Source organism: Dicentrarchus labrax, unplaced genomic scaffold, assembly GCF_905237075.1.
Source record: "Dicentrarchus labrax unplaced genomic scaffold, dlabrax2021, whole genome shotgun sequence".
Taxonomy (NCBI): Eukaryota; Metazoa; Chordata; class Actinopteri; family Moronidae; genus Dicentrarchus; species Dicentrarchus labrax.
This window is the reverse complement of record NW_026136724.1, coordinates 3,031,954-3,052,646: the sequence shown is the minus strand read 5'-3', so window position 1 is coordinate 3,052,646 and position 20,693 is coordinate 3,031,954. Positions and strand designations below refer to the sequence as shown.

Below are 20,693 nucleotides of genomic sequence, written 5' to 3'. Positions count from 1 at the left end.
AATAAAGTTGTAATTTTATTTTAAACATTTGATCAAAATTACCAAATTTTAACATTTACTTTTTTCTGAAATTATGATGACTTTATTATCAAAATCTCAGGTTGCTTCCTTACATTGGCACTCATACATAGAGGCAAAGCTAAGACGACATCTTGCCATCAGCAAGAATAATTTCTACTCTTCTGTCCAAGACTTTAAGTGGCAACACAGAAACATGAGAGGAGTTGCAGTGAAGACAGAGGCAGGCTTGAGACACAAGGTTTTCATCTAACAGCCACACTGTGATCTTACAGTAAATGGCTCTTAGCATCAAAACCATTTTTGTAGAACCATTTATGGTTCACTGAGAACCTCTTTTAAAGCACCAAAATGTGCACTGAAGTGGTACAGCATAGAGTTCTCTGGTGCTACAAAGAGGATTTTGACTGTAAAGTAGAAGGCAGAACACACTCAAAAAGTGTAAACCCACACAACGAAAACATCAGCCTCACAACAATGAATGCCACAGATAAATCCATGTACGGACCAGAATGGGTCTGAATGTGACACTGTAGGTGAGTGACGGTGACGACTGGATGGATTGCAGGAGTAAAGAAGACAAAAAGAACACGCTGAAGTGAATGACATGTATCCAAAAATGGGGCTCCCTGAGGAATGAGTCTCTTCAGTGTATATTAATGCAGACCTTAGGATGGAGGTTGAGAAGTGACAATGATGAAAATGAAAATAAGAATGGTTGGAAGCACGCAGAATCTCTTGAAATGAAGGTTTGCTGATGGGTGGCGGTCACAGATGGAGGAGCAGACATTGGAGGGGGATGAAGGTTTTTCAGCGGCTCTTACGCTGTGTGCTCCGTTCCTGGAGCTGGCCTTGCGGTCCTCGGGGCGGTGCGCGTGGGAAGGCAGGCGGATGCCGGGGTGCGAGTGGTGGGGGGGGCACGTGGGGGGGCGCTCTGATGAGTCGTAGTACTGTGGAAGGGGCGGGCGGGGGGGGCACGCCATCGGCCTCCTTGAGTGGACTGAGTGGCAGCAGCGTCACTGCCTGTTGACAGTTAACACAGCTGGTCTCATATATCATGTTGTGTTACTGGACTGTACTGCTGGTTAAGAGCAGTAGGCAGGGCACTAACTGTGTCTGCTGTTTGGTGCTTAGGGGGCTTTATCATAAACAACCTAGTCTCAAATACTGCTGCTTGGTCAGTGGCAGTCTGCTTCAAAGTAAGACGCTGTATGTACGTCAAAGCCAGGTGATGTAGTATAAAGAGCTGGAAAGTCTGCATATGGGGGTGGTGGGGTGGATGGATGGTTCAAACAAACACAGGACTACAAGTCTAACCCAGGAAACCTCTGTTGGTGTCCCGTGTGGAACCAAAAGTAAACAATTTCTTAAGTGATGCATGTATGTTAACTTATGTAACGTACTTTACGTCAAGTTACATAGGTTATGTTTTATTCATGTACCTAGGTTACGTCAAGTAACTTACGATCTTTGTGCGTAAACCTAACAAAACTGAGACCGTAAATCTCGCATTAAGCTTTATTTTGAAAGTCTAACCAGTAATTTCTTCTTAAATTATGTGAGTATATAGCGTAACTAACAATATGTTCTTAAACCTAAGGAAGTAGTTTGCGCAGGCTATATTTTGAAAGTCTAACTGGATGTTGCATATTTATTCTTATATTCTATAACAGTGTAATATTTTTAAGTAGAAGACCACTGACCAAGCGACAGCACAGTATATGATGAGTTGGGAGTGAGACTGTATTGTTAAAAACAGCTGCAGCTGCTGCTGGGAATGAGGCTGATGAGAACCATGAGAGTGAACTAAAACAGTTAAGTTGTGGTCTTTAAAACCAAAACAATGAGCTGAAAGATGCTAGAAGGCTTCGTAGAGCTGAGGGGAATCATTTTCTGTGGGTGTCTGTAATGTCTGTAATGTCTGTATGCCAGTGGCTGTACCACACACACACAAACTGCAAAAATACATCAGCCAGGCGGTGGTCAAATTTGCATGAATAATGCAAGACAGAAATTGGCTTTGTGTTCAGCCTGAACACACCTTGTGTCTGCTTCTGTACAGCAGAATGAGCAATGATGGGCATCCTGAAAAGGAAATTATGAATTTGGTTGTTTCTTGGGATAAAAAGGTTGCTGTTAAACAGACAACTCAGAAATCATGAATGCACCAACAAGGAATTGTCTAATCATCACCTGCTCACAGCTGCATTACCAACTGCCTGCAGTGTAATTTAGTAAAAATGGTCAGTGTGATAGATTAGCTACCGCAAGTCAGTTTCAAGGTCCAGGAAGTGGACATTCATAGTAAAGTGAATAAAACAGTGGCTGCCTGGTATGAGGGACATCAATCTAAACACTCTAAGTGTGCTTTGTCAACTGGTCTGCAATAGTGTAAAAATACACAACTAGTGTTTGTTCCAGTCATTAATCCAGTGCTGAAAACAACATCCACACGTTCCTGGTGTATATAAAGATGGACAATGTATTTCCATATCCTGTCACTGTCCAAAATTAAGCCAAAATATCCTGGATATAGCTACTGCCATCTTGAAGTCATCTGCAATCAGAGTCTCCGCAGTAGAGATCAGGGGTTGCAGTACTGAGGTCCTTCCCATACTGCAGGCAGCCACTAGAGGGCGATGTTTTGGCTTCACTTTTGGGAAGCTTTAAGTCAGACATTACTTTGGAGCCAGAGGTTGAACCGAATATTAAACAGCTAAGAGTAAGTGTGGTGTAGTAGTGGATGTCAGTATGTGCTGTGTAGGCTGGAGTGCTGCCTTACCTCGTTCTTCTGTAGACTGGAGAGCGGTTTGGAACCAGGAAAACCTGCTGAACATAGAGAATATGGAGAGGAGAGGAATGGGACTACTGAAAAAGCATTTGTAGACAAGCACTCAAACCATTTTTCTTTTTACTTCAGATCCATTACATAAATACATGTTGTTCCAAGAAATTATTTTTTCATTCTCCATAATGTCTTAGCAAAGTATGGGAATAGTTAAGAAACCACCCTCCTTAGTGTAAATCACATCAGATAAACTTCATGGGAGAATGAGACTCTCACTGCTGTCTGTGCTCCGCTGTGGTTTGTTTTTGGCCAGAGCCTCCATCACGTCCTGGATCCTCCACAGCTCCTTCTGGATCTGGATGTGTCGCTGGCTTGGAGGCTCTGTCTGAGGACACACAGACACACATAAATGCTGTTACAAGCTAGATCACCCCACAAAGTGTGTTTGAGTGTGAGTGTGTATGTATGTGTTACCTGTGGGCTGCCCAGGGCCTCCAGCTGCTCCAGCAGGTTGGACTTGGCCAGAGTGACATCCGCCCCCAACCTGTCGTACTCCCTCCAGGAGCGCTCCAACTCCTGAAACCAGGACAGCAGCCAACACAAGGATCATGGGACTGTGTGAGTGTGTGTGTGTGTGTGTGTGTGTGTGTGTGTGTGTGTGTGTGTTGTGTGTGTGTGGGGGGGGTGCCCTTCACTTGTGCGTGCATGTACGTGCCAAAAAGGTTTCCAACTGCTTCCCAAAAAACCCTTGCAACCTGGCTTCTTCTCATTTCTCTTATGATAAATTACACATTACCTGAAATTATTTGGGTTTTCCTCGGCACATTAGAGACAACAGCTAGATTTCCCACACCCACCTGCAGCTTGAGAGGGTGTTATCCTTGATTCTGTCCTTACTTTCCAAAGCCATGTCACCAACATAACAAGAACTGCCTTTCATCATCTTAACAGAACCAGACTTAAACAAGAGGCTTCATGTCTCAGGCTGATGCAGGAAAAACTTGAAGATGAGTCTGTCATTTGTTTCTAAAGAATACCATTAGTTGATTGTAGCTCAAATGTAAGGGATTTTCACACTGCACTTAGCCCAGGGCTAAAATCATTCTTAGGACCTTCTTAGCCCCAGGCTAAGAAAGCATCCACACAATCATGGCACATTCGAACATCGACTTTAGCCTCGGTCTGCTGGCCCTGCTTGTGGGGTGATTATACACTAATAAAAACATACCTATGAATATTATATTCCATTTCTGACAATAGAGCCTCTAAGAAAGGTAATGATATGCTTTTACTCGTACACCTATCTCTGTAACCTGCACATCACTAGCAGCCTCCTCCCAGGGACTACAGATGGAAATGAGCTTTTAGCTTTATCTGGTACATTGTGGCTGATAAATAAACACTAAATAAGTAGGAACAGATAGAATTGATTTCCTTCCCTGGGATGCTTGATAAATACAGTCCCAGCTGCAGTTTTTGGTCTACTTGCATTCAAATAAAGCATTTACATTACCATTTTCTAGACGAAAGGCTGCAAGAAATAGGTTCCAGAGTGGAAGCATGTATTGATGTGTGTGTGAGTGAGTGTGTGTGTGTGTGTCGGGGTATGCTCACAGTGCTGACTCTGGACAGCTCTCTGCAGGTGCTAAGCAGGCCGTTCTGCAGCACGTCTCTCTGCTGGACCAGGCTCTGTACGGCTGCAGGGTTGGAGCCGCTCTGTTCACTCAGCTCCTGACTGGCGGACAGCAGGGCTGTCTCCAGCGTGTGCTGCCACCACACACACACACACACACACACACACACACACACAAACAGATACAGATACTTATTGTACATAAGAGTCAACACACAAAGACACAAACATGACTACACACCGTGCCAGCTGTACCTTCTCTCTGTGAAGCTGCTGCAGTTTCTCCTCCTGCATCCTCACCGCCTTGTCCTGCTCACACAGCCTGCTCAGCTTGGTCTGACACACAAACACACAAACATGAACTAAACTTTCTTTGAAAAGTATTATCCATCTCAGTTACAAGCTGTGCTCGTCTTACGTCTATGTCGGCCTCCTCTGTGCGCTGGACGAAGGAGCCGTCTTTGTAGTCGTCCGGGCTGATCTGGAAAGAGGAGGCACAGTCAGAGACGGACAGCAGGGGGCGACAGCGACACATTTGTTAGGATGGAGAGCCCAGAGCTCCAGCCATGAAGAGTTCTCTTCAAAAATGCAACTTTATGCATTTTGATGGGGAAAAGAATGACCAATTTTTTTTTACTTTTCCATGCATAGAGGATGCAGTCTGTCAAACTGCAGGTCAACCAATGAGATGCCTAATGCGATATCTTTCAGAGAATACCACAATTGAATTATATTTGTGATGTAAATTGTATTTTATTAAGTCATTTCTCCCAAATGATACAGATTTTAGAGAGACTCTTCATGTGCTTCCTGCTGTTCATTCCAGAGGCAGGGAGTGAGGGGATGAAGGGATGAGCGCTCCGTGCACATTCACTAATCCTGTTTCATTTCCCTCGAAGCGGTTTACCCAGGTGTTACTGAGGATATTGTGGCTGAATATTATAACGCAGAGAAAGACGGAGGGAGGTGTAGCCTGAGAGGGCAGATGCTCGTTAATATCAAATTAAGCCCCAAACTATTATTATATACATTAATCAAAGTGTAATTTTCCGCTGGTGACTAAGAGGACATGTCCCCTCTGTTTTCAAAGTTTTAGTCTGATTTACTCATTAAACCTCTGTAAACACAGTTCTCTGACAGAAACAAAAAGCTCACCATCATTGCCCTCAATATTAAAGCACCCCTCCAGTTAAAAATCAGTGTACCTTCTTGTCCCTACAGTGTGCTGTTTGAATGATGTATGTGCAGAGTTTGACTCTAGAAGGTAGAATAAGTAGATGACTGAAAGGATTTTAACGTGGATATTATACTTTTCTTTTTGCAGAAAAAAAACCACACGTATCAGACACACATTATTGTTCCAAGCAAACTATTTGTAAACATGTCTTAATACATGTCTTAATACATGTCTGATGTCTGGAGGGGATCTTTAAGCTACAAGAGCATGGTGAATTCTCTGCCCTGTGTTTTGTCTCTAAGGTCACATAGAAGCTGCCTTGTGAAAAACTGCTCCCCCTCCTTTTTTAGAAAAAATTATTAAATTCATATTTTGATTAACATGTGACAATGTGTTATTATATAATAAAAAAAAGACATGACATTCTTTTTTTCTTTTTCTGATTTGTAGTTACAGCATTATCTCAATCTGTCAATGAAAGTACAAATCATTTGTGTTAATACAGAAATTAAGGCCACATCTCTAACCCTCTCTTCCTGTTTTATGGGTTGTTTGAAGAACAAGGTTCAACGGTTGAATGGAACCAGTTCAAGAACCAGAGCTAATTTAGTGGAAAAAATGCAACCAGAGAGAAATATTATACTATTTTACAACAGAGTAATTCCACTAAAAACTATCTTTAAAGCAGTAGTGTTATGTAACAGCAGCTTTCTTACATAGCATGAACATATTAACTACTCTAGGGCGACTGATGAGCCCTTCTGCCATTTCCTCCTAAAGAAATAAAGAAAAGGAAAGTCTGTTGGCTCAGACTGGAGGTGATAGATGAGAGCAGACAGAAGCAGGTTTTCGGCGGTCTGGAGTAAAGTGATAAAATCCTCTGACAATTCCCCCGACTGAATTTTACAGCGCACATTATTATGTTCTGTTCCAGGAAATACAGCTGAGAGACGATGGTACAAAGCCACACAGAGGGAATCCAGAGGTGGGGCTATCAAAAAGCACTGTTTGAAGACTATTCAATCCACTGCAAGGTTTTCTAGAATTCAGAAGTCATGAATAAATGCATTACAGGGGCCCTATTACAGGAGTTCCAATTCTCTTCTATTTATATGCAGAAATGACAAAAGAGGTTTAATGAGATGTGGTTAAATTTTTTATTTGACTTCACTGGACACATTATGAAACATTATTTTTAATAGTCAGTTTTAAACTGATGTAGTCAGTGCATCACAGCGGCGCCTGAATGATCGTGACTCTCTTTGATACATTATATCTGAAATCCTTTCAGTCAGACCAGTTAGTGGGGTATCACTGCTGTATTGAAGTTTTGCAGTGGATATATTGGTTGACACAGCAATAAAACTGGAGCAAGCATGAGCTTCTGCAACTGCTGCAAAGCACTGAGCACAGTTAAAAGGAACCACATTATTCAACTGGAGAATGTTTCAAACTGCTGCAAAATGGTTTCAGACTGAATGCAGCCCTCGTTTACCTCAGAGAAAACTGAAGGAAGTACAGAGTACAGACACTTGCACTAAAACCAGGGCTTACTCACCATATCTAGCAACCTGCACTATAGAATAAACAGGTTTCATCTAGAAACAGTTACAGCACACAACTCCCCCTAAAACAACAAATGTCATTTTCATATTTCTGTTTGTGGACCGTTTCAAATATGATGTGTTACTTAGTGAGATTTGCAGGCCATATTTTCCAACTTTAGCTAGCTGTTTCCCTCTGTTTTCAGTCTGTATGCTAACCTTGGCTAACCATGTGTAGACTCACTGTCAGTATCAGAAAGAAGGCCTAATGTGCATTTTCTAAAATGTTGAGCCATATTAGAAAACATTCGGAGCATTATTCTCCACAGAACATTTGAAAAAGTGAACCTCTAAGACAAACACATCCTAATAGTGTAAGCATTTCCATAGGGATAATACACAATGAACAGTGCTGTATAAAGACAGTGAGAGGGGAAATCCATGGCTATGTAGCATTACACCATAAGCCATGCTCGCTTCAAGTCACTTCCAACAGCATCAAGCAGAAAGCAATGATATGAGATGCGCTGGGACCAAAAACAACTTCATATACACTTTAAATAATGCAGTGATGACTTCTGGGGATGTTGGCTGATTAACAACTGGTTGATGAACGGACTGACTGCATCCAAAGTGGTAAAACAAGAGGTTGATGGTGAAGGGGAAGACGAGGATACACAACCACTGGGCGCCTAGGGCAAAGGTCTGGTTTGAGTCCACTTCAGTTGAGTTAAAATTAAAGAGTTCATTTAGAAACAATAAAGACATCCATTTTGGGAAAAACAAGCCCCAAGCTTCCTGACATTTATGTTTTTAATTTACATTCATGTACACTGGACATTTTCCTTTGAGATTGAACTCTTCAATCTAAGTACACTGAAATGTACTTGATGTTGAGCAAAAACCACGAAATTCAAATTTTGGTGCTTTCAAGTTTTAGTATAATATAAGATTACAAACATGATGCTTTACTTGTGGAAACCTTTGACAATGGTTGAACTGAAAATTCCATGATCGCTGTGAGGTTTTGACCCAACAACAAACATGTCAAGAGACAGATGGATTCTCTTGACACCGACTCAAGCCAGAACCTGCCAAAGACCTTACTTGCTGGTAGAGTTGCGGCCTCGGTGCCGAGTTCTCGATCATAGTGTGAATCATGAAGATTAGCGGCTCATTTTCCTTCGTCTAGCAGATCGCCAAGGAGAAAGAGGATACAATGGTGTAATAAAACAGCAGCACGTGTTGCTCGAAGGATCAGACACTGTTTAATGGCTGATATCCATTAGCTGGAACCCTCCCTCTCTTTAAACAGTAGAAAACCCAAGATAAACATCACTTTGTAAAGGACGACCTACTGTTCTCTGTCTTATTGATCAACCCTTATCCTTAAGCCTGACCGTAAACTTGAAAAATATGATTTGAAGGTGGAATCAATCATTCTGGATAAAAATATATAAAAATAAATAGTTGATTGTGGAGTCCCATTCCCAGGTTGTCAAATACCAGGGTTTTGAGCATGAACACCACCTGTTGTGTTGTATGGTTTGTTCCGAGCCACGTTTGTTTCCTATTTACCATAACCCAAAGCGACGGTATTCGACAACCTGGGAATAAGACTCAACAATGAACTATCTTTCTTCAGAATGACTGACCCCACCTTCTCTGAAACAGCTGTGGTCAAGTATAAGCTTTTCAAACATTTCCATTGAAATTCACCTTTGTGGCTGGCAGCAAGTAGAGGAAGCCAGCTTGGAAAGGCAACACTAATTTAAGTGCAGAGATTTTAACATACATTTGAGGACCATTAATGTGTTTGTGCAACAGCTAATTTATTACAAATGCCTATATTTTATATGGAGCAAATATACTTCTTTGGTTTAAGTTCATTCTAGTTCATGATGACATACAGGTCTTCACCAATCGACTTGGTGTCTAGTAAATGAAACAAGACCAAGGACCGAGTTGGTCCAGGTCCAGATTTTTTTCAGTTTAAATAGGTTGGGTGGGGTTTTTGTTGTTTTACCATATTTTGACATTTGTTGTGATTTGTGAAGGTTGGTCCAAAAGGTCCATGTTGATTTGGGACAAAAACCGGCCACTAATAGCTGGGAAACTTAATTGCCCTGGATTGCTTGGTTAAGGTCCAATGGGGCAAGAAACACCAACAGTCAGATGATCAGACGAGCTGCAAACAAATCCTCAGGTTGGTCAAATTTATTTAGAAGAGAAACTTTTGGTTTCATCTGCAAATAAAGAGATAAATAATCCGGACAAAAATGTTTACAACCTGTATGATCGCGTGACTGCTAGTGTTTCTTGACATGACAGACCTGTTTTCAGTGATGACCATGTTCAGCAGTTATTTTGGTGACTATGGTGTTGTATGGTGGTATAACAGATTTAAAAGACCAAAGATGTAACAAAACAGTAGTTATTTAAGTAAATTTAAGACTGACAGGAAGTTGTGTTTGATATATGGCAGTATACTGTATGTGATTTGGAATAAAGAGGCAAAAAAGAGAATGGATTGTTCCACTCCTTTTGATGAACATGAACCCAGATAACTGACTGATCCTTTTGAGAAAGAGGAACAGCTCGTCAAGTGTTGTAATCTTTGTTCATTTTTGTGGCAACCAAACCACTTTTTTATTTTTTCAATTAGCATCAAAGCTGCTAGCCACTCCCTCCTACACGGCCTGTCCAAGGCTAGTCTCTCCCTAAAGCACATGACCTTTTCAGAGCTGAGCAGTCATATTCAATAATGCAGGAACTTTGGAAAGGCGAGTACTAACCTACAGGCCAAAAATACACAGCCCATTTATTCGCCTTTTATAATCAGGGTATGCCTCTGTGAAATGTCGACAGGTTCTGTTTTTCTTGCAATTAGCCCGGCAGCCTGAGCATTCTGCAGTAGATTCTAGTAGAAACATCCATATTATTTTGAACATTAGTGTCAGTAAGAGTAGGGGCAGACAGCAAATACTTGTCACAAGTAAATAACTACCAGTGGCTGTGCACCACAATCAACTTCAACATATTGAGCTGAGTTCCTGCTCTTATCTTAGTTTCATATTCATTTTTTGACATTTACATTTACTTCCTGGGACTTCCCTCAGTTTGTTGTCTGAGCTGTTCTTGTCTTAAGTGTACAAGGCTGACATTTGCAAACAATCAGAGAGGTTGAGTGTTGTTGCACTTGGGTACATACGAATAAGGCTGTGAGTGATGTTTAATGGAGCTACAAGCAGTGTGCATCTATAGAGGTTGTGATGTGTTAGCTATTTAACTGTCCATCCATCAAGGAGCTAACCAATGTTTATGCATATTGTAGGTAATTTGCTATGGTGCCGTGCTTTGCATTTACTGGTGAAATTCCAAAACACAGCCAAAGGTTCTCTATTGATTTCTTACCTTCCAGACAGGTAGGTTTCATTTAATTTCAGTGCCCTATGAACATTAACTTGCAGAAATGTGTAGCTTGTTTGAAATAGATAACCTGTTACAGAGGTACGTTAGTGTTGCATAGTAACTAAAGCAGTGATTGATTTTCTCCTACAGGGGATCAATAAAGGTACATCTTATCTTACCTGATTTCTAGCCTTAATACCAGGCAGCAAAATAGGGTTTTACTGTAGGGTGGAGAACAGGGTGTCCACAGGGTCTTAAAAAGTCTTCCCATGAACTAAATTTTAGGCCTTAAAATGTCTTGAATATGATTTTCACAGGTCTAAATGTTACTTATGTAAAGTTGTATTTTCCTCACTTTTGAAATTTGTTGTGGGGAAAAATTTGTATTGATGACTGTAACAACTCCAAAACCAAACCTACATAGAAACAATACAATTTTTTCTTCATATCCTTTGCACTTTTGGACATGAAATAGGTTTTAAATTGTATTCACAATGGGTCTTAAAAAGTCAAAAAATTAAAATATCTGATTTCCACATCGTTTAAGCCATACAAAGTACACTACAGAGGGTCTCTCCTGACAGTGCAGTCAGCCAAAGAGTCGGTTGGTTCAAAAATGGTTAGCTGTCTTTGCTAACACTCAGCACTGAATGAAATTACGTTTAGGGGGCAGCTCTGAAGGTAACCACACTTATTTCTTTAACACTAAATATTTTCATTGCTGACAATTAGCAGACTAACAATGTCATATCTTCTTATCAGGAAGAATGCAACAATTCATTAAAAAGATTCAGTCACATTTCTTTGATGAATAAAAATGAACACAATCTGTGATCTGCAAGCAAATTCAAGTTTCTGCACATTGATTTTCACGGCATACTGCACTCAAATGAAACCAATAAGTACCCGCAGGTTAGCTTCTCTAAAAAAGCATGGTATGCAATGGAAGGTTCTAAGCAGCAATGCAGTAAAAGAGGCTGAAATACCAAAAAAAAAAAAACACCAGTATGGCCCTTTATCATGACTGGATATGTAAAGAATATAGATAATAACTTTATATATAGTACTTAAAAAAGCATCTTAGAACTAAAAGAACTAAACCTGCTGTGTTAAGGCTCAGGAGTAGCTTGAGGTTTTGTGAGCAATTTGAAATGTCAGCATTAGTTTGTTCAGATTAGAGGATTCTGAGTAAACAGGCAGAGGTAAAGAAAAAAAGAAGAAAAAGAAACAGAGACAGAGACAGAAACAGAAGCCCAGAAAAGAGATTATCAGAAATGTAGAATTCTGTCAAGAAACATTAATAGATGTTAGCTTCCACTAAAGGAAAACTAAGGGTTAAATGTTATGTTTTATTAAACTTTTATATTTTGGACTCAGTAGTAGTAGCTACTCAGTAGTAGCTGAAGGTGGAGATGGACAGAAGTGAGCTCAGAAGTCCTCACCTGGCTGTCCAGGTAAATAAGGTTCCTCTGGAGGTGATGGGAAAGAACATCAGTCTGCAGGAGCCGCAGGAGAAGGAAGAGAAGAAGCAGGAAAAGAGATGCCGTGTTTGGCAGAGACGGAGGGAGAGGACGGAGGAAGGGAAGAAGAAAAAGGGAGTCAAAGGCACATTTCAGCAGGAAGGAAGAGATAAAAAGAGAAGGCAGAGAATGCGATGACAGGAAAAGGCAGTACTGCATATTTAATTATGTAATCTCTGTATATTCTTCAGTGAGAAAAAACTTCAGGAACTTGTTTTAGTTGCCTAACATTAACCATAGCCTATTTATAATAACCAATCTTTTCTCTAACTATAACCATAGCCTATTGCCATGAAACAGATCGTAGAAAGAAAGAATTTTAAAGGGTTGGAACTGAATGGTAAAACATTATTGTATAAAAATCCAAGGTTTGGCAGAATCTTCCAGTATCTACCTTCTGCCTGCTGATAGGGTTAAACACGGTGGTCACACAAGATGCAAAAAGTGTGTTTCCAGCATTGCATATTAGCTGTGCCTGACGATCATCAACAACAGCAGAATATGAGGGGTCATGCAGCACTGTTGAGAAGATGCAGCTGGAGTCTGTCTGTGTTCCTACTGACGTAATTTGTTCATAACAAGTACGGTACATAGAGGGCTATACTTTCATTAGATACTGACAGCTAAGAAAATCTCAGTAGTTAGTTAGTGAATGACTCAATAAAAATGTATATCTATGCCATTATATGCACCAAAATGACATGATAATAATCGCTAATAAAAATATTAGAATTTAAATTAAAAAAATAATTTAACATTACAACAGCTCCGCTGCTCAGTACGACAGTGTCTCGGTGGAGGACCAAGGAATGTAAAGTCGACCACTGCATTCTGATGTTGATCAACCAATACGAGAAAAGTTAGCATGACACTTTGAATGACAGCCCCCTCAAGCACAAATTCATATAGAAATGTAAAATGAAAACACAGAAATAAATAAGTGGGAAAATAAATAGGGGGGAAATGCAAAGGGAAAATAATACAAAATAAATATATTTAAAAAGGAATAAATGAATAAATAAAACAACAAATTAAATGGGAAAGTAAATAAATAGGGAATTTATACAAAAGTAAAAAACGGAAGCAAATTAAAACAGAATTTATTTTAACTTTAATGTTATTAGGTGCGTTTAATGGCATATTGATTTATTTATTGAGTAATTTATTTTTGATTTAGGCAGTTTCAGTCCTCCATAGAGGCAGTCTAGTTAATTGAGAAAACAGTATTTAAATGCTATATCCAAAATCCCAAATAACACAGTATCTAGTCTCATATCAGTTTATGGTTTTATAATCTATATATATATATATATATATATATATCATTGATAAGCTCTTTACACAACCAGATTGTTAAGCCTTCACTAGTTAGCATGTGTATTCTGCAATATTAACTATACAATTTACAAAACTCTGAAACACGACAACATGCTGCACTGCAATTCTGCATAACAATTCTGGAAACTGGTACACCAGACATGCTGCACACCTACTGTACATGCATTATAAAATAACTTTCTTCCAATTAAACCATCTGGGAACTGATCAGGTTAATGCAAAGATGAACGCAGATAAAAGAACACTGATGGTTTCAAACCATCACACATGATCACATCAAGCTGAAAAGATGCCATGTTGTTTGATGCATCAGCTGCGATGCATCCAAGCTCTCAACCACACAGAGACCTCAAGCCGACATGCATGGGCAGGAGTAGAGCACCCATGGAAAAACACACGCTCAAACATACATACATGGGTGCAAAAGGAAACCCACAAATTCACACATCAATCCCCAACAAAGTTACACCTCCACCAGCCTGCACTGATGCCAGAACAATACTCCAAAATGAAACTGAATTTGGGTGTGCGCACAGAAAAATAACAGGTTGGACACCACAATGATATTGTGATCTCTATAGTATTTCTAACCTGATGACAATTGTAAACTTGTGATTGTGTGAAGTGTTAAAGTTGGAGTTTGGGTTTGCTGTCATCAATGCTGTTAGTTGTTTAGGTTTATTTTTGTAAAATGCACCAAATTTCATTGCAGTTTACCTGAAAACGTCAACCTGCTGGGGGCAGTAGATAGGACTCAGTGGACCATCAAAGTCAGTAGGCTCCAATGTCTGGGAACCATTAATGTCTGAACCACAACATGGTTACCTGGTAACTTCAACCTGCTGATAGTGCTTGCTTGAAAAGTGACTCAAGTCATTCGGATTCATCTCCTGGGGACCATGAACGTCTGTACTATTTCAGGTTAAATTTCAGTCTGGATCAAAGTAGTGGACTATCGACTTAAATTCAAAAAAAGAGTTTGAGTTGTAGTGAATGTCTTCAGCTTTCAGAAACTTTCAGAACACACCAAAAGCACCTTCAGTTGGAGTACACTACCTTACGCAAGGAACCTCCCCACGCAGACACACATTAACAGACGGAATACAGATTTTGGCAGCTTTGTTGGGAGAGCACAAATGCGTGCATGCACACACACATACTGTATACACTCAGTGCTGACCTTAGGGTTGGGCCCCTCCATACCCAGGGCCATTAGCTGAGCTACTGTGTGTTCCCGCAGGCTGTTGAGCTCCGCCTGCTGCCGGCGGAGCTTGATCAGCAGCAGGGTCAGCTCCTCCGGCTGCACAGAGCAACACATAGAGGAGAGAAGAAGAGCCACACTGACAACATCAACAACACCACCCGTCCATTGGTTAAATGAAACATGATGAAGGTGACTCTGATGACTTTCAAGAGGAAAGGAACTATTCCACAGTTGATTAACTGTCCAGTAAAAGCTATTTTAACCCTGTATTATATGATGAAGCATTTAAACCAACACTTGGACAACAACATTCTCAGTCTGATGAGCGCTGATGACTATGTTGCTTCTGTTCAACTGCTCCCAGTCTCACATTCTTCTTTTTAGTTAGTTAGTTAGTTAGTTAGGTAAGTGTTATTTATTCAGGAATTTTCATTGAGATCTCTCTTTTGCAAGACTGACAAGTGTTTTACTGTAGCTCTGATAACTAGTTGAACCAGGTATAGGACTCAGACCCCAGACCACTTCCCTGTCTGCACTAGCATTACCCAGAAGGCTTCAGCTACAATCATTCAAATCTAAAAAGGTTCCTACATTTGACATGAGGCTAAGTGATCTAGGAAATATACTGCACCTGGAGAAAATTCAATATAACATGTCAACCAGGGAGGAAGTGTTCCTGAAAATGTGGCAGCCTTTCATTGACCTTGTGACTTTGCTACCGGCCACTGTCTGCGAGCTGCTTGATTTATTACATGTCAGCAATCTGGGTCAACATATCGTTGTGTTACCACCATCTAGCTTCAATTTTATCATCAGTTTAAAACAAAACTACTTGATGAGGATATAGAGCAGCCGAGTGATTTCAATTACAGATTTATGGATGGACTGGTGCACACAAACACGCGCACATGCAGGTCTCACCCACAGTCACACACACTCACCCACACTAACCCACAGTCACACACACTCAGCATATCATCAGTTGCGACACAGTGAAATAAAGGAACGCGTCCACAGTGACAAAACAGCGCAGCGCAAACGCTGTGTGGAAAATTACTGGACACATTTCTCTCATCAAGCTGCCGAGGCACTCGACTGCAGTCAAACAATCACAATATTATTCACAGCTTGCTTCAAACAGAAATATCAGTCCTCGCTCTTGATTGTCGCTGCTTCAATTTGAGAGCAAAGACAATTTCACTTGTGCTGCCGCATTGTGTGTTTGCACTGTCATTAAGGGACAATGGCATTGTCAATAATTACACTGGTCCCGCTGAGACAAGTGGAAAAAACAGCAATAAGAGGTTGCTGAGAACAAAACATCACTGAGACAGACGTGTGTCAGTGAGTGTGTCAATGTGGGTGAATGTCAGTGATGAGGCTTTTTTATTTATGTAAATGCTCTCAAAATTCTGTTCTTTGTAAGAGTTAACTGAAAGCCGTGGGCAGGAAGTTGAATTTCATAGTATGGAGTGTATGGGAGGCGAGGGAGCGCACTGTAACACTTACCGTCTTGCCTTGCAAGGACTGTGGGGTGATGGTCTGAGGAGGGACACCGACTGCTATGGATCGTCGGTCAGGTGGGTAGCCATACTGTGGGACAGAAGGACGAGAGTGAAATGACTTTATGCCGAAGGCACATCTCAGTTTCACTGATTTAAGATCAGGTGGTCTTGATTCAGCTAAATTCTTTTGGAATGACTTAAAGGACTAGTTTCCAACCTTTTTGTCAGATGTACTGACACCATCCATTATTTCCTCCACGAATGAGGTTATGTTTTTGGTGCTGTTTGATTATGAACTCACTTTATGGACGCCTCAATTTGAGTGAATTTTCAGGGCATCCACTTGTCTCTTTGCATTGACTTTATATTAAGTTAATCCTGCATCATGGTAAGAAGAGACTGTCAGTAATGTAACATATACACAATTTGTAGTTAATTAGTGTATGCAAGCTGAAGCATTTGTATTGCCCTTTAACTGAATTCAATCACTGATGTAACCAAGAGGAACATTATTAAAATGAGAGGATAACAATAGGAGACATTCAGTCATTGCTTCATCCTGCTATCTATTTGCCAACATCTGCTTTCTTTGTTAGCAAACACAGAACAATGACTGGACTCAATTAATGTCATTGTAATTAAATTCGGACGCTACATTGGGCTAAAAGGAATGGATTGTATTCAAGCAGAACATTGTTAAACTAAAAAAGACAAAAAGAAAAAAATCATCTCTCTTAATTTAGCAGACAACTGCTTCATGGCCTCAGCCTTAATTTATGGATTCATTAATTGAATATTTTTACAATATCTATTAATGAAAATGTAAAAAATAAAAATGACATCAGTCAAATTCATCCTTAACTTTTGTATTTTGTGTCTTCGGAGAATAAACAGGGTCAACCACAGTTAAAGTGTAATACCACCACCTACTATTTCGAAGAGATAATGAAGGGAAACTGAAATTATTTTAGAGGCTCTGGATTATTTACACCAGTGGTTCTTAACTGGCCTCACCTCGGGACCCACACTTAGCCATGGTCATTCAGTTGCGACCCATACACTACCAGAAAACAAACCAAGCAAATGTATTTTTTCACATAAGCTAGTAAACACATATAAATTACCTCTTTTTAACAATAAATATACACATATTTGTATCCCTGCAATCAGAGCACATTACTCTAATCATAAACTGAATATAAGCATCACAACTGTGTGCTGCTGATTCTTATGAATATCATAACATAATATCATAACTGCATAACTAAGGCCTACAAAACTGGTCACTTAACAGATATTTGTGGAAGCTTTTCTGTCAAAATAAAAGGCAGACATCAGGTAGCATTGAAGCATTTCAAATTTCGATTTTGAAAGCATGATTTACATGTATTATTAACACAGTATTATCAGTAGTATTATCGTCAATATTCATTCAATCATGACAACCCTAATATAAAACACTAAAGCACTTAGTGGCTTCCTCCTATCTCCGACAGTGAATGCAAAGCAGAACGTGTGCTGCCTGGTGTATTACTGTCTAGTCAAGAGTACAAACTTGATCTAGGGTGTTTGTACCCCATCCCCTCAGAGCTCGGGGATGGGGAATGGACCAGGGCTTTAGACTTGTGAAAGAAGAAGTGAGAATCATCCGCTGACTGCAAACTCGACTCTGCATCCTGCCCGACTCTCTTGGGGAAATAAGGAACATCTGTGGACTCTTCAGATCTAGGACTGTTTCCATATCTGACAAGGACTTCCTTAGTTGATGGAGGATGGGATGCCAAGCACATTAGAGAGTATTTCTTAGTAGAGAGCTGCTTTCTGTCTAATTTTCGTCCTCTGGATGGAAAGATAAATGGCAGGACTGGAAAGAGATAGTGATTTCCAGCTATTTTCTATCCACATTCAAGCTTTATGATTGAAGGGATGAACTGATATTTAAAAGAGCACTTCATCTCAGGAAGTATGCTTGTTTTCCAGCATACCTCGAGTCAGACTTCATTATAAGTACAAGACTTTAGAGATGCTGCATGCTTAAGCTTTATATTTATACATGTTCTAATTCAAGCCCCTAGATCTTGATGACGTTCCATCTTGCAGAGCATTTCAGTTGAATTTTTACCAAACAGAATTGAATGCTGTCCAACAGACACATTGCACCTGTATTTACTGTGTTAAATTACCATAATTCAAAGGCTTCACTTCCGTTTGCCCCTGTTTCACAATAATAGCAAACCATTGTAAAATCACATGGATGACTGCTAAGTGTTTAGTGCGCGGCTCAGGTTTGATTCAACCTGCGGCCCTTTGCTGCATGTCACCTCACTCCCTTTCCTGTCTATCTCAACCTTTTAGGTTCTATAATCTGCAAACATGGCACCTCTCTCCATTGTTATGCAGATGACACACAACTCTACATTTAGGCTTTTTCTGATGATCTGAGCCCTGTCCACAATCGTGCATTTCATAAATTAGTGATTTTAAAGATCATTATCAAGATTTCCTCCAGTTAAATAAGGACAAAACCGAGGTTTTGGTTATTGAAACATTGTATTGGTTCATAATAAATGTAATGTTCCCTTTTTTTGCATTCTTCATTGTATTGTCATTTTTGAAATGTGCTTTATAATAGAAGTGTATAATTATTGAGTCTCTAAATCTACCTTTGCTAGGTGTGCCTTGTGCCGATGGTCCAGTGTCACGTCCCCCCTGAAGACGGGTGAGGAGACCTCAGAGTGGGAGCTGTTGGGGTTGTGAGCCACCTGCTGGCGAGGAGGGGAGAAGGTGCTGTAGAGAGCCAGGGAGCCGTGAGACGGCGAGGTGGGGATGGAGTGCGCCATGGTGTGTTCAGAGATGTTGCCCATGGTCTTTGTACTGGGCAGGGTGCCGTAATGACCCACAGCTGAAAGCACAAACAACAAGAGAACAGAGGGAAGTCACAGTGGAGTCAGAAGTTCTCCTTACTTAACCATTGTTTGTGATGGTCATGAAATTGGAGATATGTTTCAAAAGATCGTCCATTTTAAGAAATTAGATTTTTTTTTGTTTGTTAATGATGACATAAGACATTATTATGGAACACTTAGCCTGCCTAAAAACATGCCTAATAACACTTATTGGGCTGACATTATTTGCAAGACACTAATACAAGTAATGGTCATCCTGCAAAAGCAACATATACTGAACAAACTAAATATTAGGGACATGAAAGGTAACTGTACAAACAGAACTGCAAGACCATATTAGGAAAATGTATCCTTTGTCTTATGAGAACAAACAACAACTGTACCTGGAGGAGGAACATCTCAAAATAGAGAAATCGAATAGAGAGATGCAGCTTGGTGGAATCTGTTTTCTGTGATTTTTTTATGAAAAATATTTAACTTCAGATTTGAGTACTCACTACACAGGAATGTGAAAAGATGTGCCCTGATAACATCAAGTGTATGAAATACATAAACATATTGTAAAGTCACATGAGAGACAGACGTAGTGTTTTAGCACATGGATGAGAAAATAAAACCTGTCCTGAAAAAGATTTGTGCTTTACTGAATGTACTGAAATAGAAATGGACATTTCCATTAGAAAGAAGAATGTATTTAACTGCGCTGGCTGTAATTCTTTATTTGTGTACCTTGTTAAACCTAAGTTTACCTTGTTGAAAAATGGTTGCACATACACTAAGTTAAACTAACACTATGATGTGAACAGGTTATATTAGTGTGTCTCTCTCTCTTCCTACTCGTACATGATGCAACACAGAAAAATAGCTTTTGTTTGCTTTGGGCATGTGTTATAAAAATGAAACATTCATGGTTTGAAAATTCACACACAAAAAGCAATAATTGACCTTGTTTACAGTTAGAGAGGTTCTATTGACTGTTTCACAGAAGTCTCTTTTATAATGGTGGTCTAGGGGGGAAATGCTTTTTGGGCTGCCAGTTTTCTAATTCTTTTTTACAGGGCTAAGCCCTGGATCTAGATGTTTTCAGGTGTTTTAGGGTGTTCAGGGTCAGAGTTGGAAGGGTTACTTCTAAAATATAATCCAATACAGTTACTAATTACATGTTGAAAAATGTTGTTATTAATCTAATCCAAGTATCGCAATATTAAAGTAATGTAACCTGATTACTTTCTGTTACTTGGATCACCAAATATGCAAATAAAGACAAAAGAAAAGAAATGTCAATAAGACAGAACAGAGCAATGCAACCATACAAAAGAAAATGGTAAAGTCTAGACCTGCTCTGTTTGTAAAGTGTCCTGAGATAGCAAAAAAATACAAATTCAAACCAAAATTTTTAGCATCTTATTTTTAAAGAAATACTTTATTTTCAGGAAGTAAATTCAGGCAGAAGCATGTAAACCCCTTTTCTGCATTGAAGAGAAAGGGAGAAACTAAAAATAATGGACTAGAGGCCATAATAATACACTGGTGACTGTAAGATTAGCTAGAGTTTCACTTGAGACCAGAGGGGTGTTGTAATGTGTGCACATGTGCGTGGTAGTACATCGTTCTTTATTTTAAAATTTATTTTAAAATTTAATTCCTAC

General features: G+C 39.8%; 1 protein-coding gene across 1 annotated transcript in view; it reads right to left on the bottom strand.

The window, feature by feature from the left end:
* Window positions 1-20,693, bottom strand: part of LOC127358539 (pleckstrin homology domain-containing family A member 5-like) — a 223,648-nt gene that overhangs the window by 16,057 nt on the left and 186,898 nt on the right. The window contains 13 exon segments of the mRNA XM_051391668.1: window positions 843-992; window positions 994-1,041; window positions 2,801-2,847; window positions 3,083-3,191; window positions 3,281-3,382; window positions 4,421-4,573; window positions 4,695-4,775; window positions 4,858-4,920; window positions 8,268-8,348; window positions 12,014-12,067; window positions 14,610-14,729; window positions 16,143-16,226; window positions 18,802-19,040. Of these exon segments, the coding sequence (XP_051247628.1) occupies window positions 843-992; window positions 994-1,041; window positions 2,801-2,847; window positions 3,083-3,191; window positions 3,281-3,382; window positions 4,421-4,573; window positions 4,695-4,775; window positions 4,858-4,920; window positions 8,268-8,348; window positions 12,014-12,067; window positions 14,610-14,729; window positions 16,143-16,226; window positions 18,802-19,040 (1,331 nt within the window).